General features: G+C 35.1%; 1 protein-coding gene across 1 annotated transcript in view; it reads right to left on the bottom strand.

Annotated features, from left to right (window-relative positions):
* Positions 1 to 20,617, bottom strand: part of MANEA (mannosidase endo-alpha) — an 81,598-nt gene that overhangs the window by 31,784 nt on the left and 29,197 nt on the right. Inside the window, exon 3 of the mRNA XM_019929448.3 lies at positions 16,509 to 16,618. Coding sequence (XP_019785007.2) covers positions 16,509 to 16,618 — 110 coding nt within the window. The remainder of the gene's footprint in view (positions 1 to 16,508; positions 16,619 to 20,617) is intronic.

The raw sequence follows: 20,617 nt of genomic DNA, 5'->3' as shown, positions 1-20,617 counted from the left end.
TCAAGTCCATTCTCTATTTCTGTGTCTTTATTCCTGCCCTGCCACTAGGTTCATCAGTACCATTTTTATTAGATTCCATATATATGCATTAGCATATGGTATTTTTCTTTTTCTGACTAACCTCACTCTGTATGATAGACTCTAGGTCCACCCACCTCACTACAAATAACTGAGTTTCGTTTGTTTCTTTTTATATTTGAGTAATATTCCATATGTGCCGCATCTTCTTTATCCATTCATCTGTTGATGGACGTTTAGGGTGCTTCCATGTCCTGGCTATTGTAAATAGTGCTCCAATGAACATTGTGGTACATGTCTCTTTTTGAATTATGGTTTTCTCAGGGTATATGCCCAGTAGTGGGATTGCTGGGTCATATGGTAGTTCTATTTTTAGTTTTTTAAGGAACCTCCATACTGTTCTCCATAGTGGCTATATTAGTTTACATTCCCACCAACAGTGCAGGAGGCTTCCCTTTTCAGCACACCCTCTCCAGCGTTTATTGTTTCTAGATTTTTTGATGATGGCCATTCTGACCAGTGTGAAGTGATACCTCATGCAAGTTTTGATTTGCATTTCTCTAATAATTAGTGATGTAGAGCAGATGTTCATATGCCTCTTGGCCACCTGTATGTCTTCTTTGGTGAGATCCATTTAGGTTTTTGGCCCATTTTTTAATTGGTTTTTTTTTTTTTTTTGGATATTGAACTCCATGAGCTGTTTGTATATTCTGGAGATTAATCCTTTATCCGTTGTTTCATTTGCAAATATTTTCTCCCATTCTGAGGGTTGTCTTTTAGTCTTGATTATGGTTTCCTTTGCTGTGCAAAAGCTTTCAGTTTAATTAGGTCCCATTTGTTTATTTTTCTTTTTATTTTCATTATTCTAGGAGGTGGATTGAAAGAGATCTTGCTGTGATTGATTTATGTCCAAGAGTGATCTGCCTATGTTTTCCTCTAAAGGTTTTTTTTTTTTTTTTTAACATCTTTATTGGAGTATAGTTGCTTTAGAATGGTATGTTAGTTTCTGTTTTATAACAAAGTGAATCAGCTATACATATATCCCCATATCTCCTCCCTCTTGCGTCTCCCTCCCACCCTCTCTATCCTACCCCTCTAGGTATAGTGTCCAGTCTTACATTTAGGTCTTTAATCCATTTTGAGTCTATTTTTGTGTATGGTGTTAGGGAGTGTTCTAATTTCATTCTTTTACATGTAGCTGTCCAGTTTTCCCAGCACCACTTATTGAAGAGACTGTCTTTTCTCCATTGTATGTTCTTGCCTCCTCTGTTGTCAATTAGGTGACCATATGTGTGTGGGTTTGTCTCTGGGCTTTCTATCCTGTTCCACTGATCTATATTTCTGTTTTTGTGTCAGTGCCATATTGTCTTGATTACTGTAGCTTTTTAGTATAGTTTGAAGTAGGGTTGCAGGATACAAAATTAATGCACAGAAATCTCTGGCATTCCTATAACACTAACAATGAAAACTCAGAAAGAAAAATTAAGGAAACGATCCCATTTACCATCTCAACAAAAAGAATAAAATACCTAGGAATAAACCTACCTAAGGAGGAGAAAAACTTGTACTCAGAAAACTATAAAACACTGATGAAAAAAATCAAAGATGACATAAACAGATAGAGAAATATACCATGTTCTTGGATTGGAAGAATCAATATTGTGAAAATCACTATACTACCCAAAGCAATCTACAGATTCAATGCAATCCCTATGAAACTACCAATGGCATTCTTCACAGAATTAGAACAAAAAAATTTACAATTTGTATGGAAACACAAAAGATCCTGAATAGCCAAAGCAATCTTAAGAAAAATGGAGCTGGAGGAGGAATCAGGCTCCCCAACTTCAAACTATACTACAAACCTACAATAATAAAATTCTCTTAATGGAAAAAATTTTAATTCCCTGGAAGACTGTAAAAGGCACCTGAAACAGTTCTTTGCTCAAGAAGATAAAAAGACTTGGGAAGATGGAATTAAGAAGTTGCCTGAAAAACAGAAGGTAGTGGAACAAAACAGTGAATACACCTGTGCTGATGGCTTCCTAAATGCAGCACCTATGGAACATCCAAACAGACAAGTGCTCCTGCAACTGAGACAGGTCTGGCTTTAGCAGCTGTGGGCTTTATGGGCACATTCACATGAGGGTTGAGCCAGGCCAGAGTCTGAGCAGCCTCCATAGCTCCCACAGCAGGTCCAGGTGAACAACTATTGCATGTGCTGGGACCTGACCTCAGTGGATCTGCACCAGTGGTCTGGTGAAAACTACACCTGAGAGTCAACAGGGCCATTTGCTGGCATACCCACAGTTATGATGGGACTGACAGCAGTGCCAACAACAGTGTACTTTGTGAGCCCGCACAACAGGCAAAAGGTGACATAACAGAGCACACTCACAGGTGAACATCTCCAGAGGAGGAATACTCAAGAGGCTTCTCTCCCAGTGGAAGTGCTTCAATCCCACCTACCTCTCACTGCAGATCAGAAACACAGCTAAGAAACAGATCTGCGGGCCTATACTTCAACAACTAAGGAGAATACCATGCCCCTGACAGGGCAGTGACAACCACAGAGCAAAGGGGAGGCCCCACTCAATATCCACCTTACACACCAGGGGGAAGACATCAGAAGCAAGAGGAGCTATGATCCTGCAACATGCATAAAGGAGACCACAAACACAATAAGTTAGCCAAAATGAGATGACAGAGGAATCTGCTGCAGACGAAGGAGCAAGATAAAAACCTACAAGAACAACTAAATGAAGAAATAATGAAAAAGAATCAGAATAATGATAGTAAAGATGATCCGAGATGTCAGAAAAAGAATGGAGGCATGGATTGAGAACATGCAAGAGATGATTAATAAAGACCTAGAAGAACTAAAGAACAGAGATGAACAATACAATAACTGAAATGAAATATACTCTAGAAGGAATCAGTAACAGAATAACTGAGGCAGAAGAACGGATAAATGAGCTGGAAGACAGAATGGTGGAAATCACTGCCGTGGAACAGAATAAAGAAAAAAGAATGAAAAGAAATGAAGACAGTCTCAGAGACTTCTGGGACTACATTAAACATACCAACATTCGAATTATAAGGGTCCCAGAAGAAGAAAGGAGAGAGAAAGGGCCTGTGAAAATATTTGACGAGATAACAGTCTCAAACTTTCCTACCATGGTAAAGGAAATAGTCATCTAGTCCAGGAAGTGCAGAGAGTCCCATATAGGATAAACACAAGGAGGAACACACTGAGACACATGTTAATCAAACTAACAAAAATTAAATACAAAGAAAAAATATTAAAAGCAACAAGGGAAAAACAACAAAAAACATACAAGGGAATCCACAGGTTATCAGCTGATTTTTTAGCAGAAACTTTGCAGGCAAGAAGGGAGTGGCATGATATACTTAAAGTAATAAAAGGGAAAAACCTACAACTAAGAATACTCTACCTAGCAAGGCTCTCATTTAGACTTGACGGAGAAATCAAAAGCTTTACAGTCAAGCAAAAGCTAAGAGGCTTTAGCACCACGAAACCAGCTTTATGACAAATGCTAAAGGAACTTCTCTAGGCAGGAAACACAAGAGAAAAAAAGAGGAAGGGAAGAAAAAAGACCTACCAAAACAAACCCAAAATAATTAATAAAATGACAATAGGAACATACATATCAATAATTACCTTAAATGTAAATGGATTAAATGCTCCAACCAAAAGACACAGACTGGCTGAATGGATTCTAAAACAAGACCCATATATATGCTGTCTATAAGAGAACCACTTCAGACCTAGGGACACATACAAACTGAAAGTGAGGGGATGGAAAGTAATATTCCATGCAAATGGAAATCAAAAGAAAGCTGGAGTGGCAATATTCAATCAGAAAAAATAGACTTTAAAATAAAGACTGTTACAAGAAACAAGGAAGGTCACTACATAATGATCAAGGGATCAGTATAAGAAGAAGATATAACAATTGTAAATATATATGCAGCCAGCATAGGAGCACCTCAATATATAAAGCAACTGCTGAGAGCCATAAAAGGGGAAATAATAGTGGGGGACTTTAACACCCCACTTACAACAACGGACAGATAAACCAGACAGAAAATTAATAAGGTAACACAAGCTTTAAAGGACACATTAGTCAAAACAGACTTAATTGATATTTATAGGGAATTCCATCGGAAAGCAGCAGAATACACTTTCTTCTCAAGTGCACACGGAACATTCTCCAGGATAGATCACATCTTGGGTCACAAATCAAGCCTCAACAAATTTAAGAAAATTGAAATCATATCAAGCATCTTTTCTGACCACAATCCTATGAGATTAGAAATCAATTACAGGAAAAACACTATAAAATACACATGGAGGCTAAACAATATGTTATTAAATAACCAAAAGGTCACTGAAGAAATCAAAGAGGAAATCAAAAATACCTAGACACAAATGAGAACAAAAACACGCTGACCCAAAAACTATGGGATGCAGCAAAAGCAGTTCTAAAAGGGAAGTTTACAGCAATACAATCTTACCTCAAGAAACAAGAAAAATCTCACATAACCTAAAGTTATACCTAAAACAGCTAGAGAAAGAAGAAAACCCAGACTTAGTAGAAGGAAAGAAAAATCAGAGTAGAAATAAATGAACTAGAAACAAAGAAAATAGTAAAGATCAATGAAACTAAAAGCTGGTTCTTTGAGAGGATAAACAAAATTGATAAACCTTTAGCCAGACTCATCAAGAAATAAAGGGAGAGGACTTGAATCAATAAAATTAGAAATGAAAAAGGAGACGTTACAATGGACAAAACGGAAATACAAAGGATCATAAGAGACTACTAAAGTCAACTATATGCCAATAAAATGTACAACCTTGAAGAAATGGACAAATTCCTAGAAAGGTACAACCTTCCAAGACTGAACCAGGAAGAAACAGAAAATATGAACAGACCAATCACAAGTACTGAAATTGAATTAAAAAACTCCCCCAAAACAAAAGTCCAGGACCAGATGGCGTCACAGGTGAATTCTAGCAAACATTTAGAGAAGAGCTGACACCTACCTTTATGAAACTCTTCCAAAAAATTGCAGAGGAAGGAACACTTCCAAGCTCATTCTATGAGGCCAACATCACCCTGATACCAAAGCCAGACAAAGATATCACAAAAAAAGAAAATTACAGGCCAATATCACTGATGAACATAGACACAAATGTTCTCAACAATATACTAGAAAACCGAATACAGCAACACGTTAAAAGGATCATACATCCTGATCAAGTGGGATTTATCCCAGGGAGGCAAGGATTCTTCAATACAGTATATGCAAATCAATCAATGTGATACAGCACATTAACAAACTGAAGACTAAAAACCATATGATCATCTCAATAGATACAGAAAAAGCTTCTGAAAAAGTTCAACACATTTATGATAAAAACTCTCCAGAAAGTAGGCATAGAGAGAATCTACCTCAACATAATAAAGGCCATATCTGACAAACCTACAGCAAACATCATACTCAATGGTGAAGATCTGAAACATTTCCTCTAAGATCAGGTACAAGACAAGGATGTCTACTCTCGCCACTTTTATTCAACATACTATTGGAAGTCCTAGTCATGGCTGTCAGAGAAGAAAAAAAAATAAAAGGAATCCAAATTGGAAAAGAAGAAGTAAAACTGTCAATGTTTGCAGATGACATGATACTTATACACTGGGATTCCTAAAGATGCTACCAGAAAACCACTAGAGCTCATCAAGGAAATTGGTAAAGTTGCAGGATACAAAATCAATACATAGAAAGCTCTTGCATTCCTATATGCTAACAAAGAAAGATCAGAAAGAGATATTAAGGAAACAATCCCATTTACCATTGCATCAAAAAGAATGAAATACCTAGGAATAAACCTACCTAAGGAGGCAAAAGACCTGAACTCAGAAAACTATAAGATGCTGATAAAAGAAATCAAAGATGACACAAAGAGATGGAGAGATATACCATGTTCTTGGATCGGAAGAACCAATATTGTGAAAATGACTACACTACTCAAAGCAATCTACATATTCAATGCAATCCCTACCAAATTACCAAGGGCATTTTTCATAGAATTAGAACAAAAAAATTTTACAGTTTGTATGGGAACACAAAAGACAACACAAGCAATCTTGAGAAAGAAGAGCGGAGCTGGAGGACGAGGCTCCCTGACTTCAGAATAAGTACAAAGCTACAGTAACCAAAACAGTATGGTACTGGCACAAAAACAGAAATACAAATCAACGGATTAGGATACAAAGTCCAGAGATAAACCCACACACCTATGGCCACCTAATCTATGACAAAGGAGGCAAGAATATACAATGAAGAAAATACAGTCTCTTCAATAAGTGATGCTAGGAAAACTGGACAGGTACATGTAAAAGAATGAAATTACAACACTCCATAATACCATACACAAAAATATACTCAAAATGGATTAGAGACCTAAATGTAAGACCGGACAGTATAAAACTCTTAGAGGAAAACACAGGCAGAATACTCTTTGACATACATCTCAGCAATATCTTTTTTGATCCACCTCCTAGAGTAATGAAAATAAAAACAAAAATAAACAAATGGGACCTAATGAAACTTAAAAGCTTTTGCACAGCAAAGGAAACTATAAACAAAATGAAAAGACAACCCTCAGGATGGGAGAAAACATTTGTAAATGAAGCAACTGACAAGGGATTAATCTCCAAAACATATAAACAGCTCATGCAGCTCAGTAACAAAAAAACAAACAACCCAATGAAAAAATGGGCAGAAGATCTAAATAGACATTTCTCTAAAGAAGACATACAGATGAACAAAAAACACATGAAAAGATGCTCAACATCACTAATTATTAGAGAAATGTAAATCAAAACTACAATGAGGTATCACCTCACACTGGTCAGAATGGCCATCATCAGAAATCTACAAACAATAAATGCTGGATAGGGTGTGGAGACAAGGCAACCCTCCTGCACTGTTGGTGGGAATGTAAATTGGTACAGCCACCATGGAGAACAGTATGGAGATTCCTTAAAAAACTAAAAATAGAGCTACCATATGACCCAGCAATCCTACTACTGGGCATATACCCAGAGAAAACCATAATTAGAGAGGATGCATCTCGATGTTCACTGCAGCATTATTTACAATAGCCAGGAAATGTAAGCAATCCAAATGTCCATCAACAGAGGAATGGATAAAGAAGATGTTGTGTATATATACAATGGAATATTACTCAGCCATAAAAAGGAATGAAATAATGCCATTTGCAGAGACATGGATGGACCCAGAGATTGTCATACAGAGTGAAGTAAGTCAGAAAGAGAAAGACAAATATCGTATAATAGCACTTATATGTGAAATCTAGAAAAGTGGGATAGATGAACTTATTTGCAAAGCAGAAATAAAGTCAGAGATGTAGAAAACAAACTTATGGTTACCAAGGGGAAGGAAAGGGGTGGGATGAATTGGGAGATTGGGATTGAAATATATACACTACTCTATATAAAATAGGTAAGTAACAAGAACCTACTGTATAGCACAGGGAATTCTACTCAATGCTCTGTGGTGACCTAAATGGCAAGGAAATCTAAAAGAGTGGATATATGTATCTGTATAACTGATTACTGTACAGCAGAAACTAACTCAACATTGTAAAGCAACTTATACTCCAATAAAAATTAATAGAAAAATAAACAAAATAAAAGAAACCCTTTATCAAGTTAAAGAACAATTTTTATTAAGAGTTTTATTAGTAATGAGTTTTTATTTCCTCAGAAGTTTAGTATCAAGATGATCATGTTTTATCTCTTTTAAATAATCAATTAAGTCTTATTTACTTAACACTTACATAATGTTTACCATGTGCCAGACACTAAGGGCTTTACATATATTACCTCATATAATCTTTATAACCATTCTGTAAGGTAGATTTTGTTACTTTTTCCAGTGAGAGATGAGGAAACTGAGGCATAAGAGTTAAATACACAGCTACTAAGTGCTTGAGCCAGGAGTGAATGTGGGAGATTTGGATTCAGATTTCGTACTCTTGAATCCCCTCTTAGATTATTGCTAATAAACACTTCTCATATATAAGTTTTCTTCAGGAATTTTGCATATATTTTCATTAATGAGATCACTGTATGAATCTCTTTTTTGTGCTATCCTTTAATGTTTGAATCAGAACTGTGTTATCATTATAGAATAAAGTTGCAAGTCTTCTCTGGTAGCCAGTCTCCGAGATGGCCACCAATGCTCCCCATCTCCTGATATTCATAACCTGTGCAGTTGCCTCCCACATTGCACCAGGGTTGGTTTACCAGCAGATAAACCAATAAAATAGGGCATAAGTGACAGTCACTTTCTAAATTAGGTCAAAACACTGCACCTCCTGTACTGAACTCTCTCTTTCTCAAATCATTCATTATGGGGAAGCCAGCTGCCATGTATTAAGGAGACAGTCCTGTGGACAGGCTGCCCGCAAACTAAGTCCTGTATATCTGAAACACTGTAAATCAACCATACTTCAATCAAAAAAAAAAAAGTACTAAGTCCCATTCCAACAGTTAAAAGAAACTGAGGTCTGTCAACCACCACATAAGAAAACTTAGAAGTAGATCCTCTAGGCCTCTGATGACTATAGTACCAGCCAACAACTTGATTATAACCTTCTGAGAAATCCTGAACCAGACTCACCAGGCTAAAACACTTCCAGATTCCTGACCTTTAGAACTTGCATGAGATATAAAATGTTTGTTGTGTTAAACTGCCAAGTTTTGGGGTAATATGTTATACAGCAATAGATAATGAGTAAACTTTCCACTGTATTTCACTATCACAAAAATCAACCAGTTCTCAAAGGTTGAACAGAACTGACAGGTAAGATCTGGTGCTTTGAGAAAGACATACACTCAATAAAACTTCAGAATTTTTTCTAGGGTGTAAGTCAATTTAGATTTTTTAAACTTCTCTCTGTACAAAAAGTAAAATTTTTTTGTATTTTCCAAGAATGCTGTCTATTTTTTATATATTTTAAATATGGTGATATAAAACCTTAAGTGCTCTTCTATCCCTATAGATCTATTTCCTTTCAATTTTTGATATTATGTCTTCTCTGTGTTTTTCTTTTTTAATCTTGCCAGTGGTTTGTCTATTTTTTTCTTCCCCACAGTGGAAAAATAATTTTTCCAGGCTACTGATTTTGAAGGTTTTGTATTTTATTTAATTAAGTGCTTACTTCATCCTTATTAATCCCTCCTTCTAATTTTAGTTTATTTCATTATCCATGTCCTACTGGTATTGATAATCTCAGTGCTATTTATTTTTAATCATCCTAAATTTTCACTTTTGATCTTAAAAGAAGTGTTATTTTTAGTTATAATGTTATAATTAAAATTTTAGACAATTTTTTACTTTTTAAATGTTTATTTTGGCCTTATTTTTAATGTTCAGTTATACTGAATATGGTCAGAGAATGCAGACCATATGGTTATATTTTTTGTGAATTTATTAAGATTAATGTTGCTAACTATCACGTAACCAATTTTTGAAAAGTATCCTTGGATTTTAAAAATGATTCTTATTCTCTTGCTATTCATTATAAAATTTCCTTTGCGGTGCTATTCAAAATCCTTTTCATCATTACTTCTATTTGTTTCCATGATTCATTAATTTCTGAAAGAAATAAATAGAAGTTTATACTTTGAGAAATTTCCCCACATTTGTAACATGCCTTACTATCTGGGTAGAATATACTTGGTCTTACAACTGTCTTCAGACTTTCGCCTGCATTTTTTATGTACCTGGGCGTGTATGTGTTTGTGTGTGTATGGGTTATACAAGGTTTAAATGAAATACAGATTTTGACAAATTTTTAAGCAGCAATTTGTCTTCTAACTACTTTAGAAATATTTAAATTCATATGGTTAACAAAACTTGTTTTTAGTAAATCTTTGACATCCAAGATACTTAGACATGTTAATCTCACTAATTACTGTATTATCTTCATAAAAACACTGCGATTTTCTTTCTTTCCTGCTAAAATAAACAGTAAGTATATGAATATAAAACATATACAGAATAATAGTAAGGAAACTTTAATAATAAGCTATGATCTAGATGAGGTTTAGAACTCAGAAATTTTTTATGAAAAAATGTATTATTAGAAAAGATTCTAGGGCTTCCCTGGTGGCGCAGTGGTTGACAGTCTGCCTGCCGATGCAGGGGACACGGGTTTGTGGCCCGGCCTGGGAAGGTCCCACATGCCGTGGAGCGGCTAGGCCCGTGAGCCATGGCCGCTGAGCCTGCGCGTCCGGAGCCTGTGCTCTGCAACGGGAGAGGCCACAACAGTGAGAGGCCTGCGTACCGCAAAAAAAAAAAAAAAAAAAAAAAAAGATTCTAAGTCACTTTCACATCAAGTTTTAATTAAAACAACTACTCCAAAAATTATAATTACTATCCTCATATCCAAAAGGATAGTTCACAAGTATTTTATTTTATTATCAATAATACCTTTAGAGGTTCTAGTTCAAGATGGCAATGTAGGGGGAGCCTTAACTTACCTCCTCCCAGGGACACACCAAATCTACAACTATATAAGGAACAATTTTCTCTGAAATAAACTCCTACATACTGGGTAAACAAAAAAAGACTGATGTTGAAATGGGTAGGAGAGGCTGAGACACAATCTAACCATAAACTCCACTCCTGGCATGTAGACCCATAATCAGGAGGGAACCCACAACTCTGAGCTTCTTCCTGAGGAGCACAGGATGTGAAATCTACATCTGGCACCCCAACTTTTAAGACCTGCACCTGAGAGACAAGCACCCAAAACATTTATATTTGAAAGTTAACAGGGCTGTTGTCCATGAGACACACAAGGCTATAGTGAACTGAGAAACATACTTAAAAGGCTCATGAGGATTCGCTATGCCTACACCCCAGGGCCCAGCACAAAGGCAGCCAATTAAAATGCCTAGTCTTTCTGTAAAAGAGACTTATATGCCTATCTTACAGCTTCGGCTTAAGTGGCAGGCACCTAATTTAAGGCATACCTAGAAGCTTACTGAATACTCTCCAAAGACCAAGGAGCCTCCCCCATCTCACTCCAGGTCACCTTATCTTCCAGAAAGAAGCTTGTATATGCATCTGATGGCCTGGTTTTTGCAGCTGCTGCTAAGTAAGGGGGCACTACCTCGATCACCTGGCTCTGGTGGCCAGAGTGGTGGACATTTATGAGTTCCATAGGACTGAAACAAAGAGAAAGAGTTCGTAACCAGCAACAACCCACAGGACAAAGCAGAGAGGCAATAGACAGGCACCTAATCTTTCTGTAAAAGAGGACTAAAATCCTATTTTCATAGCTTTGGTCTGAGGGGAAGACATCAAATTAAACACACATCTAGGGGCCAACTGCAATCTTGTGCAGAGACCAGGGAAAGAAGTGGGCACCTACTTTGCAAACACCCTCCACCCAGCCCCAGGTCGTGGTAATCTTTGAGAATGGAGCTTCTGCCCACATTTGGTGCACCAGCTTTTGTGGTTTCTGCCCACAAGAAATAACCCTTGATAGCCTGGCTCTGGTGGCTGGTGGGTATTGTATTCATGGGTCTAATGGGATGGCATAAAGGAAGAAACGGTTCTTAACTATCATGCAGGGCTCAGTACAGAGGAAGCAGAATGAAATATCCATCTCCCAGGCTTCCATGGAAAGAGGTATATATGTATAACTTAAAAGTTGCTGCCCAAAGTCTGGCTTCCAATCAGCCTGAATTTAGGTGCTGACTGAGATCCTCCCTTTTAGGACACTGGCAGGTCTTGGGAAACCCTCAACGGCTGGGAGCCACTAAGAACCAAGTAGGTGGTTTGGACAATCACAAGGATATGAGAGACAGCCAAGAAATAGGACAGGGTTAAACGTTAAGGTTCATCTCCTACATGAGGCAACGCCTTCAAGACTGGGAGAAGAGGTTGTTTCATCTAATACATAGAACCAACACAAAATGTCAGGGAAACTGAAAAAACAAAGGAATATGTTCCGAATAAAAGGACAAGATAAAAACTTCAGGAAAATACTTAATGAAAAAGAGATACATGATTTACATGACAAAAAATTCAAAATAAGTAATAAATATGCTCACCAATGTCAGAACAAAACATGAAAGAAGTGAGAATTTTAAGAAACAGAAAATAAAGGAAAGTACTCTACAGAAATGATGAAGTTGAAGAATACAACAACTGTACTGACAAATATGAGGGTTCAAAAGCAGATTAAGAGCAAAACAAAAGATCAGTGAACTCAAAGACAGGACAGTTTAACTCCTCCAACTAGAGCAGCAAAAAGAAAAAGGAATAAAAAAGAGCAAAGATAGTTTATGGAATTTATGGGAAAACATCAAGAGGACCATTATTCGCACCAGGTTCCCGGAATGAGGAGAGAAAAAGGGCAGAAAATTTATGTGAAGAAATAGTGGCTGAACACTTCCCTAATTAGGGGAAGGAAACAGCATCCAGATTTATTTATATATATAATATAAATAAATCATCAAAAGTTAAAAGCAAGGACAGACTGTATGAAGAAGCAAGAGAAAAACAACTTCTTATACACAAGGGAATCCCCAAAAGACAATTAGCATATTTTCCAGCAGAAAAATTGTAGAAGGATGTGGCATGATATATTTAAAGCTCTGAAAAAATTAAACTGCCAACCAAGAATACTCTACATGGTAAAGTTATCCTTCAGAATTGAAGGAGATATAAAGAGTTTTCCGGAAAAATAAAACATAGAGTAATGACCAATAGCCCAGTCCTATAAGAAATGTTAAAGGGACTTTTTAAGCTGAAACAAAAGGGTGCTAGACAGTAACAGGAAAAAAATACAAATATATAAATCTCACTGGTAAAAATTAACATACAGTAAAATTTAGAAAAACCTAATGTTGTAAACGTGATAAATTAATCACTTATAGAAACACTAGTATGAAGGTTAAAAGACAAACAGTAAAAATAACTATAACTGCAATAATTTGATAGTGAATATGCAAGATAAGATGATGTAAATGGTGACTTCAAAAATATAAAATGGGGGTAAGTAAAAATGTAGAGCTTTAGACTGTTACCAAATTTGTTATTGACTTAAAACAGACTATTATAAATATAAATTGTTTTATGTCAGCATTATGGTAACTACAGAGCAAAAACCTAGATTAAATATACAAAAGATAAAGAGAATGGAATCTAAGACTGCCACTACAGAAAATCATCAAATCACAAAGTAGGAGATCAAGAGAAGTAGAGAGGAAAAAAGAAATTACAAAACGGCTATAAAACAATAAACAAAATGGCAATAACTCCATACCTATCAATAATTAAGTGTACATGGACAAATTCTGGGAAAACAAACAAACAAGCAAGCAAAAAACCCAGAGAATAGCTAAACAGATTTTTTAAAAGTCATCTATATCTTACCCACAAGATGTACAAACACATGCAGTCTGAAAACGAAGGGATGGAAAAATATATCCCATGCTCTTGGAAACCAAAAGAAAGCTGGGGTGGCAATACTTACATAAAACAAAGAAGAACATAAAACACACTGTAATACGAGACAAAGAACAAAGTAGGTCATTACATAATGATAAAGGGATCAATACAATAAGAGGATATGACATTTGTAAATATTTATGCACCCAACATAGGAGCATCCAAATATAAAAGCAAATATTAAGAGACCTAAAGGGTAAAACAGCCATACAATAATAATAAGGGACTTTAATACTCCACTGACAACGCAAATGGATATATTCTTAGAAACATACCACCTTCCAAGGCTGAATCATGAAGAAACAAAATCTGAGCAGACTGATTACTAGAAGGGAGATAATCAGTAATCAAAAACCTCCAACAAACAAATCCAGAATCAGACCGCTTCACTGGTGAGTTCTACCAAATATTCAAAGAAGAATTAATACGAATCTTCTCAAATTCTTCCAAAAATTAGAAAAGAAGGGAACACGTCCAAACTCATTTTATGGGACAAGCATTACCCTGACACCAAAACCAGTCAAGACACCACAGTAAAGAAAATTACAGGCCAATATTCATGATGAACAGAAATGCAAAACTCCTCAACAAAATATTAATAAGCTGAATTCAACAATACAACAAAAGTATCATATGCTCTGATCAAGTGGAATTTATTCCAGGGGTGCAAGGATGGTTTAACACCCTCAAATCAATCAATGTGATACACACCATTCACAAAATAAAGGATAAAAAGTCATGTGATCATCTCAACAAAGCAGAAAAAAGCATTCAACAAAATTTAACACCCATTCATGATACAAACTCTCAACAAAGTGAGTATAGAGAAAAAGTACTTCAACAAAATAATGGCGATATATCACAAGCCTCCAGCTAAAATCATACTCAAGGGAGAAGAGTCGACTGTTTTTCCTCCATGATCAGCAACAACTCAAGGATACCCACTCTCACCACTTTTATTCAATAAAGCATTGGAACTCCTAGCCAGAGCAATAATGCAACAACAATAACAAATGAAAGGCATCCAATTCAGAAAAGGAGGAGTAAAACTGTCTCTATTTGCAGATGACACTGTGTGACATAGAAAACTCTAAAGATTTTATCAAAAAACTGTTAAAATAAACAAATTCAATAAGCTTGCAGGATACAAAATCAATATACACAAATCACTTGCATTTGTATTCACTAATTATGAACTCAGAAAGATAAATTAAGGAAACAATCCTATTTATTGTACAACTGCATCAAAAAGAATAAGATACCTAGAAATAAGCTTAACCAAGAACATGGAAGATCTGTACACTGAAAATCATAAGATGTTAATAAACGACATTAAAGAAACAGAAATAAATGTTAAGATAGCCCACACTCATGGATTGGAAGAATTAATTTTGTTAAAATGTCCATACTATCAAAAGCAATCCATAGATTCAATGCAATCCCAAAGGCATTTTTCACAGAAATAAAACATACAATCCTAAAATTAGTATGGAACCACAAAAGACCCTAAAGCCAAAGCAATACTGAGAAAAAAGAACAATGCTGGAGGCATCACACTCCCTGATTTCAAACTATATTACAAAGCTACACTAATCAGAACATAAAAACAGACACATAGATCACTGGAACAGAATAGAGAGCCCAGAAATAAGCCCAGGCACCTCTGGTCAATTAATAACAAAGGAGCTAAGAATATACAATGGGGAAAGGACAGTCTTTTCAATAAATGGTGTTGGAAAAACTGAGCAGCCACATGCAAAAGAATGAAACTGAACCACCATCTTACACCATACACAAAAACTACCTAAAAATGGATTAAATTCTTAAGCATAAGACCTGAAACCATAAAACTCTTAGAAGAAAATAAAGGTAGTAAGCTCCTTGAAATTAGTGTTGGTAATGATGTTTTGGATTTGACACCAAAACCAAAACAACAAAAGCAAAAATAAACAAGTGGCACTACATCAAAAATGCTTCTATACAGCACATGAAACCACTAACAAATGAAAAGGTAACATAATAGATGGGAGAAAATATCTGCAAATCATGTATCTGACAAGGGGTTAATATGCAAAATATATAAAGGACTCCTACAACACATTAGCAAAAAAAAATCTGATTGAAAAATGGGCATAAGTTCTGGATAGACATTTTTCCTAGGAACACGTACAGATGGCCAACAGGTACTTGAAAAGGTGCTCAACATCACTAATCATCAGGGAAATGCCAATCAAAACCACAATGAGATATTACCTCATACCTGTTTGAATGGCTATTAACAGAAACACAAGAAATAAGAAGTGTTAGCATGTGGAGAAAAGGAAACCCTTGTGAACATAAATTGATGCAGCCACTATGAAAACAGTATGGAGTTTCTTAAAATAATTTAAAATAGTATTATATTTTCCTGCAATTCCCCCTCTGGGTACTTATCCAAAGGAAGCAAAAAGACAAATACCATATGATCTCACTTATATATGGAATCAAAAACAAAACAAAGCAACACCAAAAAACCCCACAAAAAGAAAACATAAACAACCAATTCATAGATACAGAGAACAGATCTGTAGTTGCCTGAGACAGGGGGTGGGTGAAGTGGGTGAAGATAGTTAAAAGGCACAAACTTCCAGTTATAAAATAAGTAAGCCTCCAGGATGTAAAGTACACCTTGATAACTACAGTTAATAATACTGTATCGTATATTTAAAAGATGCTAAAAGAACAGAACTTAAAAATTCTCATCATAGGAAAAAAAAATTGTAACTACATGTGGTGATGGAAGTTAACTAGACTAACTGTGATAATCATTTCACAATATATACATATATCAAATCATTATGTTGAACACAAACTAATCTAATGTTATATGCCAATTACATCTCAATAAAATAAATTAAATTAAATACCTTCAGATTATATTTATGAGCTTTATCCAAAATAGTTGGTACCAAGTTATCAGTAGGTTCTCCATTCTCATCATTTGAGTCAGGTGGGTACCAAGATAGGGCTAGTACACCTAATAGAAACAACCAAAAAGAAAAGAAAAATAAACACAGGAACAGAAATGAGGTATTGGTAAAAAAATAAAGGTATTGGTAATAAAAAATACAGGTATTGTTAAAAAAAAATACGGCAGAATAAGGACCAAATTGTTAACAATAAAAAGAAACATATTCTCAAATAATGTTGTTTTGTTACTTTACTTAGATACCACTTAAGTTTATTTGATTACTTTGTATACTCAATACTTTAAACTTTTTATCAGGCATCGGTATCTTCTAATTAATTAGTAGATTTTACTTTCTAGAATAAGTTTTATATTTACAGAAAAATTATACAGAAAGTAGTTTCTATCTTCTCCTCTGCTACTCACTCTGCTACTCACATCCCCCCATGCCACACAGTTTCCGTTAGTATTAACATCTTACATTAGTATAGTAAACTTGTTACAACTGATGAACCAATGTAGGTATATCATTAACTAAAGCCCAGAGTTTACATTAGGGTTCCCTCTTTGTATTGTACAGTTCTATGGCTTTTGACAAATGTATAGTGTCATGAACTGACTATTACAGTAACACACAGAATAGTTTTACAGCCCTCAAAACCCTTTGTACTCCACTTATTAATCCCTCCTCCATGTCCTTCCTCAATCCCCCAGAAAATAACTGATCCTTTTACTATCTCTATATACTTTGCCTTTTCCAGAACGTTATGTAGGTGGAATCATAAAGTAACATTTTCAGACATTTCTTATACTCTGAAATATGCATTTAAGTTTCATGTCTTTTTAAGACTTGACAACTCATTCTTTTTATTGCTGAATAATGTTCCATTGTATCAGTGTGCCACAGTTTGTCCACTTACCTATTGAAGACATCTTGGTTTCTTACAATTTTTGGCAATTATAAATAAAATGGCTATAAACATTTATGTGCAGATTTCTGTGTGGATCAATATCACTTAACAGAAGATTCAAGAAATTTTTTAAATTACAGTTTATCCCTGTAGTACCTACTTACTTTTGAACTGATAAACTACAAAAAGAAAGTTTTAGAAACAATAAGCCTGCAAAGAAATTACTAACTGGAGAGGGAAATCTTTGAAATCAACTAATCCAAAGCCTCATTACATATATAAAGAAGCAAGAGGCCACTAAAAGTATTGTACTAATTTCTAAATCATTTAACAGACTCTTTCAGACAAGGAGGAAAATGCAATGTTATCAAAAGACAAGCACGTGGAAATACAGAAAAGGCAAGGTTAGAAACTGGCATAGAACTAAATTTTAAGACTTAAATTTGTGTTAACTATGTCATGTATAAACAGCAGTCCCATCTAAAGACAAAACAGAACTTCTAGGTTAACAGAAAAAAAAAAAGATAGCTGTCCCCTATACAATCTGAAAATAAAAATAGCAATAAGAACACAAAGAGATAGAAAAAAGAATCTATAATATATGGGGCTTCAGGGGAGATTCTGGCTACCTAAGAAAGCAGTCATATGGAAAAACAATGTTGATGAGAAAAGTGTCGGAAGACAACTGATCAAACATTCAAGCTGCCTACTTCTCCAGCTTATAAGAAGGACATCACCAATGAAAAGTGACAATAAAGATTTTCTCAACATGGGACCTATGAAAAAATCCTGCAAAAAAAATGGTGAAAAAGAACATGGGAAAACATTATAAAGGAGAAACATACAAAAGAAATATTATGCCATAGAGCTCAGGAAAATTATGAACACAGCATGCTTTGATGAAATTAAAAACAAGATTCCTGTTTCTAATAGATTAGGTTACTTAGACCAACATTCCCAACAAAAACAAATTATTAAATAAGATATGGGAACAAAAAACTTCCAAAAGCCAAAGAGCTGAAGAGAGTAAAGAATTACCTGTCTAAAATAAAGTGAAAATGTGAAGTCAGAGAAGTAACTGAGAAAGGAAGTCAGTCTGCCCTAAGCATAATTAGGAGAAGTAAACCAGCCCTCAAAATCAGTGGATTAAATCCCGGGTGGACAATGCTTGGGAAGTCCTCTAGCTTGAAAGGGAATTTAAGGTGGTTAATATTTTCTACTGTACAGCACAGATATAGAATATTTTCTATATCTACAAGCACAGATATAGAATATTTTCATTATCACAGAAAATTCTATTGTACAGCATTGCCAGTATTCTGATTCTCTAAACACCTTATCAACTTGTTCTTCTCCAATGATTTTTTTCTTCCTCCCTATCCTTGCTGAAGGTATACTCTAAGGCTTGGGGAGAATGTTCTCTGTTCTTCCTTATCCTCTTACTGTGTTTCAGTCAATTATCACTTCCACATGTTGAATTATACCCCCATATTGTGCTCTACAATCCAATTTATCTTTGTACGGTGTCTTCTGGGCTGTGTCACTCATGAGCTTTGAATAAGTAATGGCCTGGGAACCAAGCCAATGATGGTCCTACTCCTGAGGAGAACTGGCCTATTTAAATGTTAATGAATCCTTCACAGTAACCCAAAAGGTTTCTCTAAAATATGTAAACCAAGTATCATTTATAAATAAAATCTTTTACTGTGTATTTCTACCACTCCAATTGCTAAGGGAAAAGGGATACTCTTTAAAGTCCATTCTTAGAATATTAGCATATTAAATGCAGACCACTTCATAATGATCACATCCTCCCTCCGCAGCACTTACCACTGGATCCTCAATATAACTGATACCCAAAAATATTTTTGTTAAGCAAAATGCTTCTAAACAGGGTAATAGTTAAAAACACAGGTAGGAAATCAGATAGACCTGGAGAATCCAGTCCCAATTCTGCCATTTGATAGATGTTTAGCTTCAGGTAAGTTTGTCTACTTAAGTTTTCACATTTGTAAAATGGGAATAAATTCAGTTCATAACCTAAAAGACTGTTTTAAAAAGTATACATGAGAGAATGAACTATGAAGAGTAAGACCTCCCCCAAAAAGTGATTTAAAAAAACATTTAATAACAAGAAGACAGTAAAACAGTATGTAAATTTGTTACCTCAACAGAGCTTGTGATAGCTTCTTTTACATATAGGGAACTTAGTGCTTCTTTCAAACATCTCAAACATTCTTTCAAACTAAAGATTTAATAGAAAGAAAGCAAGCCCATTTCCAGGCATACACACAATTATGCAGGATGACAGTTTCAAGAAAAATTATAAGACGTAAAAAAGCAAGAAAATTAATGCACATTCAAAACAATCAATAGAGCCAGACTCAGATCTGAAATAGATGTTGAAATCACTAAACAAGGAATTTTAAATTACTATTATGATTAAATGTTAAAAGATCTAATGGGAAAGATAGTCAACATGTAAGGTCAGGTGGAAAATATTAGCAGAGAGATGAAAACTAAAAGAATCAAATAGAAATGCTGGAAATTATAAAAATATTAAAAGAGATGAAGAATGCCTTCAACAGACTCATGAACAGACACAGCAGAGCTGAGGAAAGAGTCAGGTAATTAAGCATGTCACAAGAAATTATCATAACAGAAATGTAATTAGAAAAAACGACTGGGGGCAAAAAACAATAAACAATGCATCCAATACCTCTGGGATAAATATCAAAGTTCTAACATACATGTAATTGAAAGCTCAGAAGTAAAAGGTATATATAGAGAAATAACAGCTAAGAATTTTGCAAAGTTAATGACAAAAAGCAAGAAATTCAAGAAGCTCAGAGAACACAGAGAAGGCTAAATACCAAAAAACAACAACTAAAGATATATTAAAACTGCTAAAAGTCAAAAACCAAGAAAAAACATTGCATAGAAAGTCAGAGAAAAAAGACAGATACATACAGAAAAATTAAGATATAAAAAGATGTTTAAAAATTACAGCATACTTCTCATCAGAAACCATGAAAGACAGAAGACAATGGCATAATATTTTTAAAGTTCCAAAAGAAAACAAATAAAATACCCCCAAATCTGCCCATTGAGAATTCTGTAGCAGATGAAGTATCATTCAGATAAAAGATACAAACAA

The sequence above is a fragment of the Tursiops truncatus genome, chromosome 12 (genome assembly GCF_011762595.2).
Source record: "Tursiops truncatus isolate mTurTru1 chromosome 12, mTurTru1.mat.Y, whole genome shotgun sequence".
NCBI classification, from domain to species: domain Eukaryota; kingdom Metazoa; phylum Chordata; class Mammalia; order Artiodactyla; family Delphinidae; genus Tursiops; species Tursiops truncatus.
Note: the sequence above shows the minus strand (reverse complement) of the source record. Positions and strands in the feature narration are given on the sequence as shown.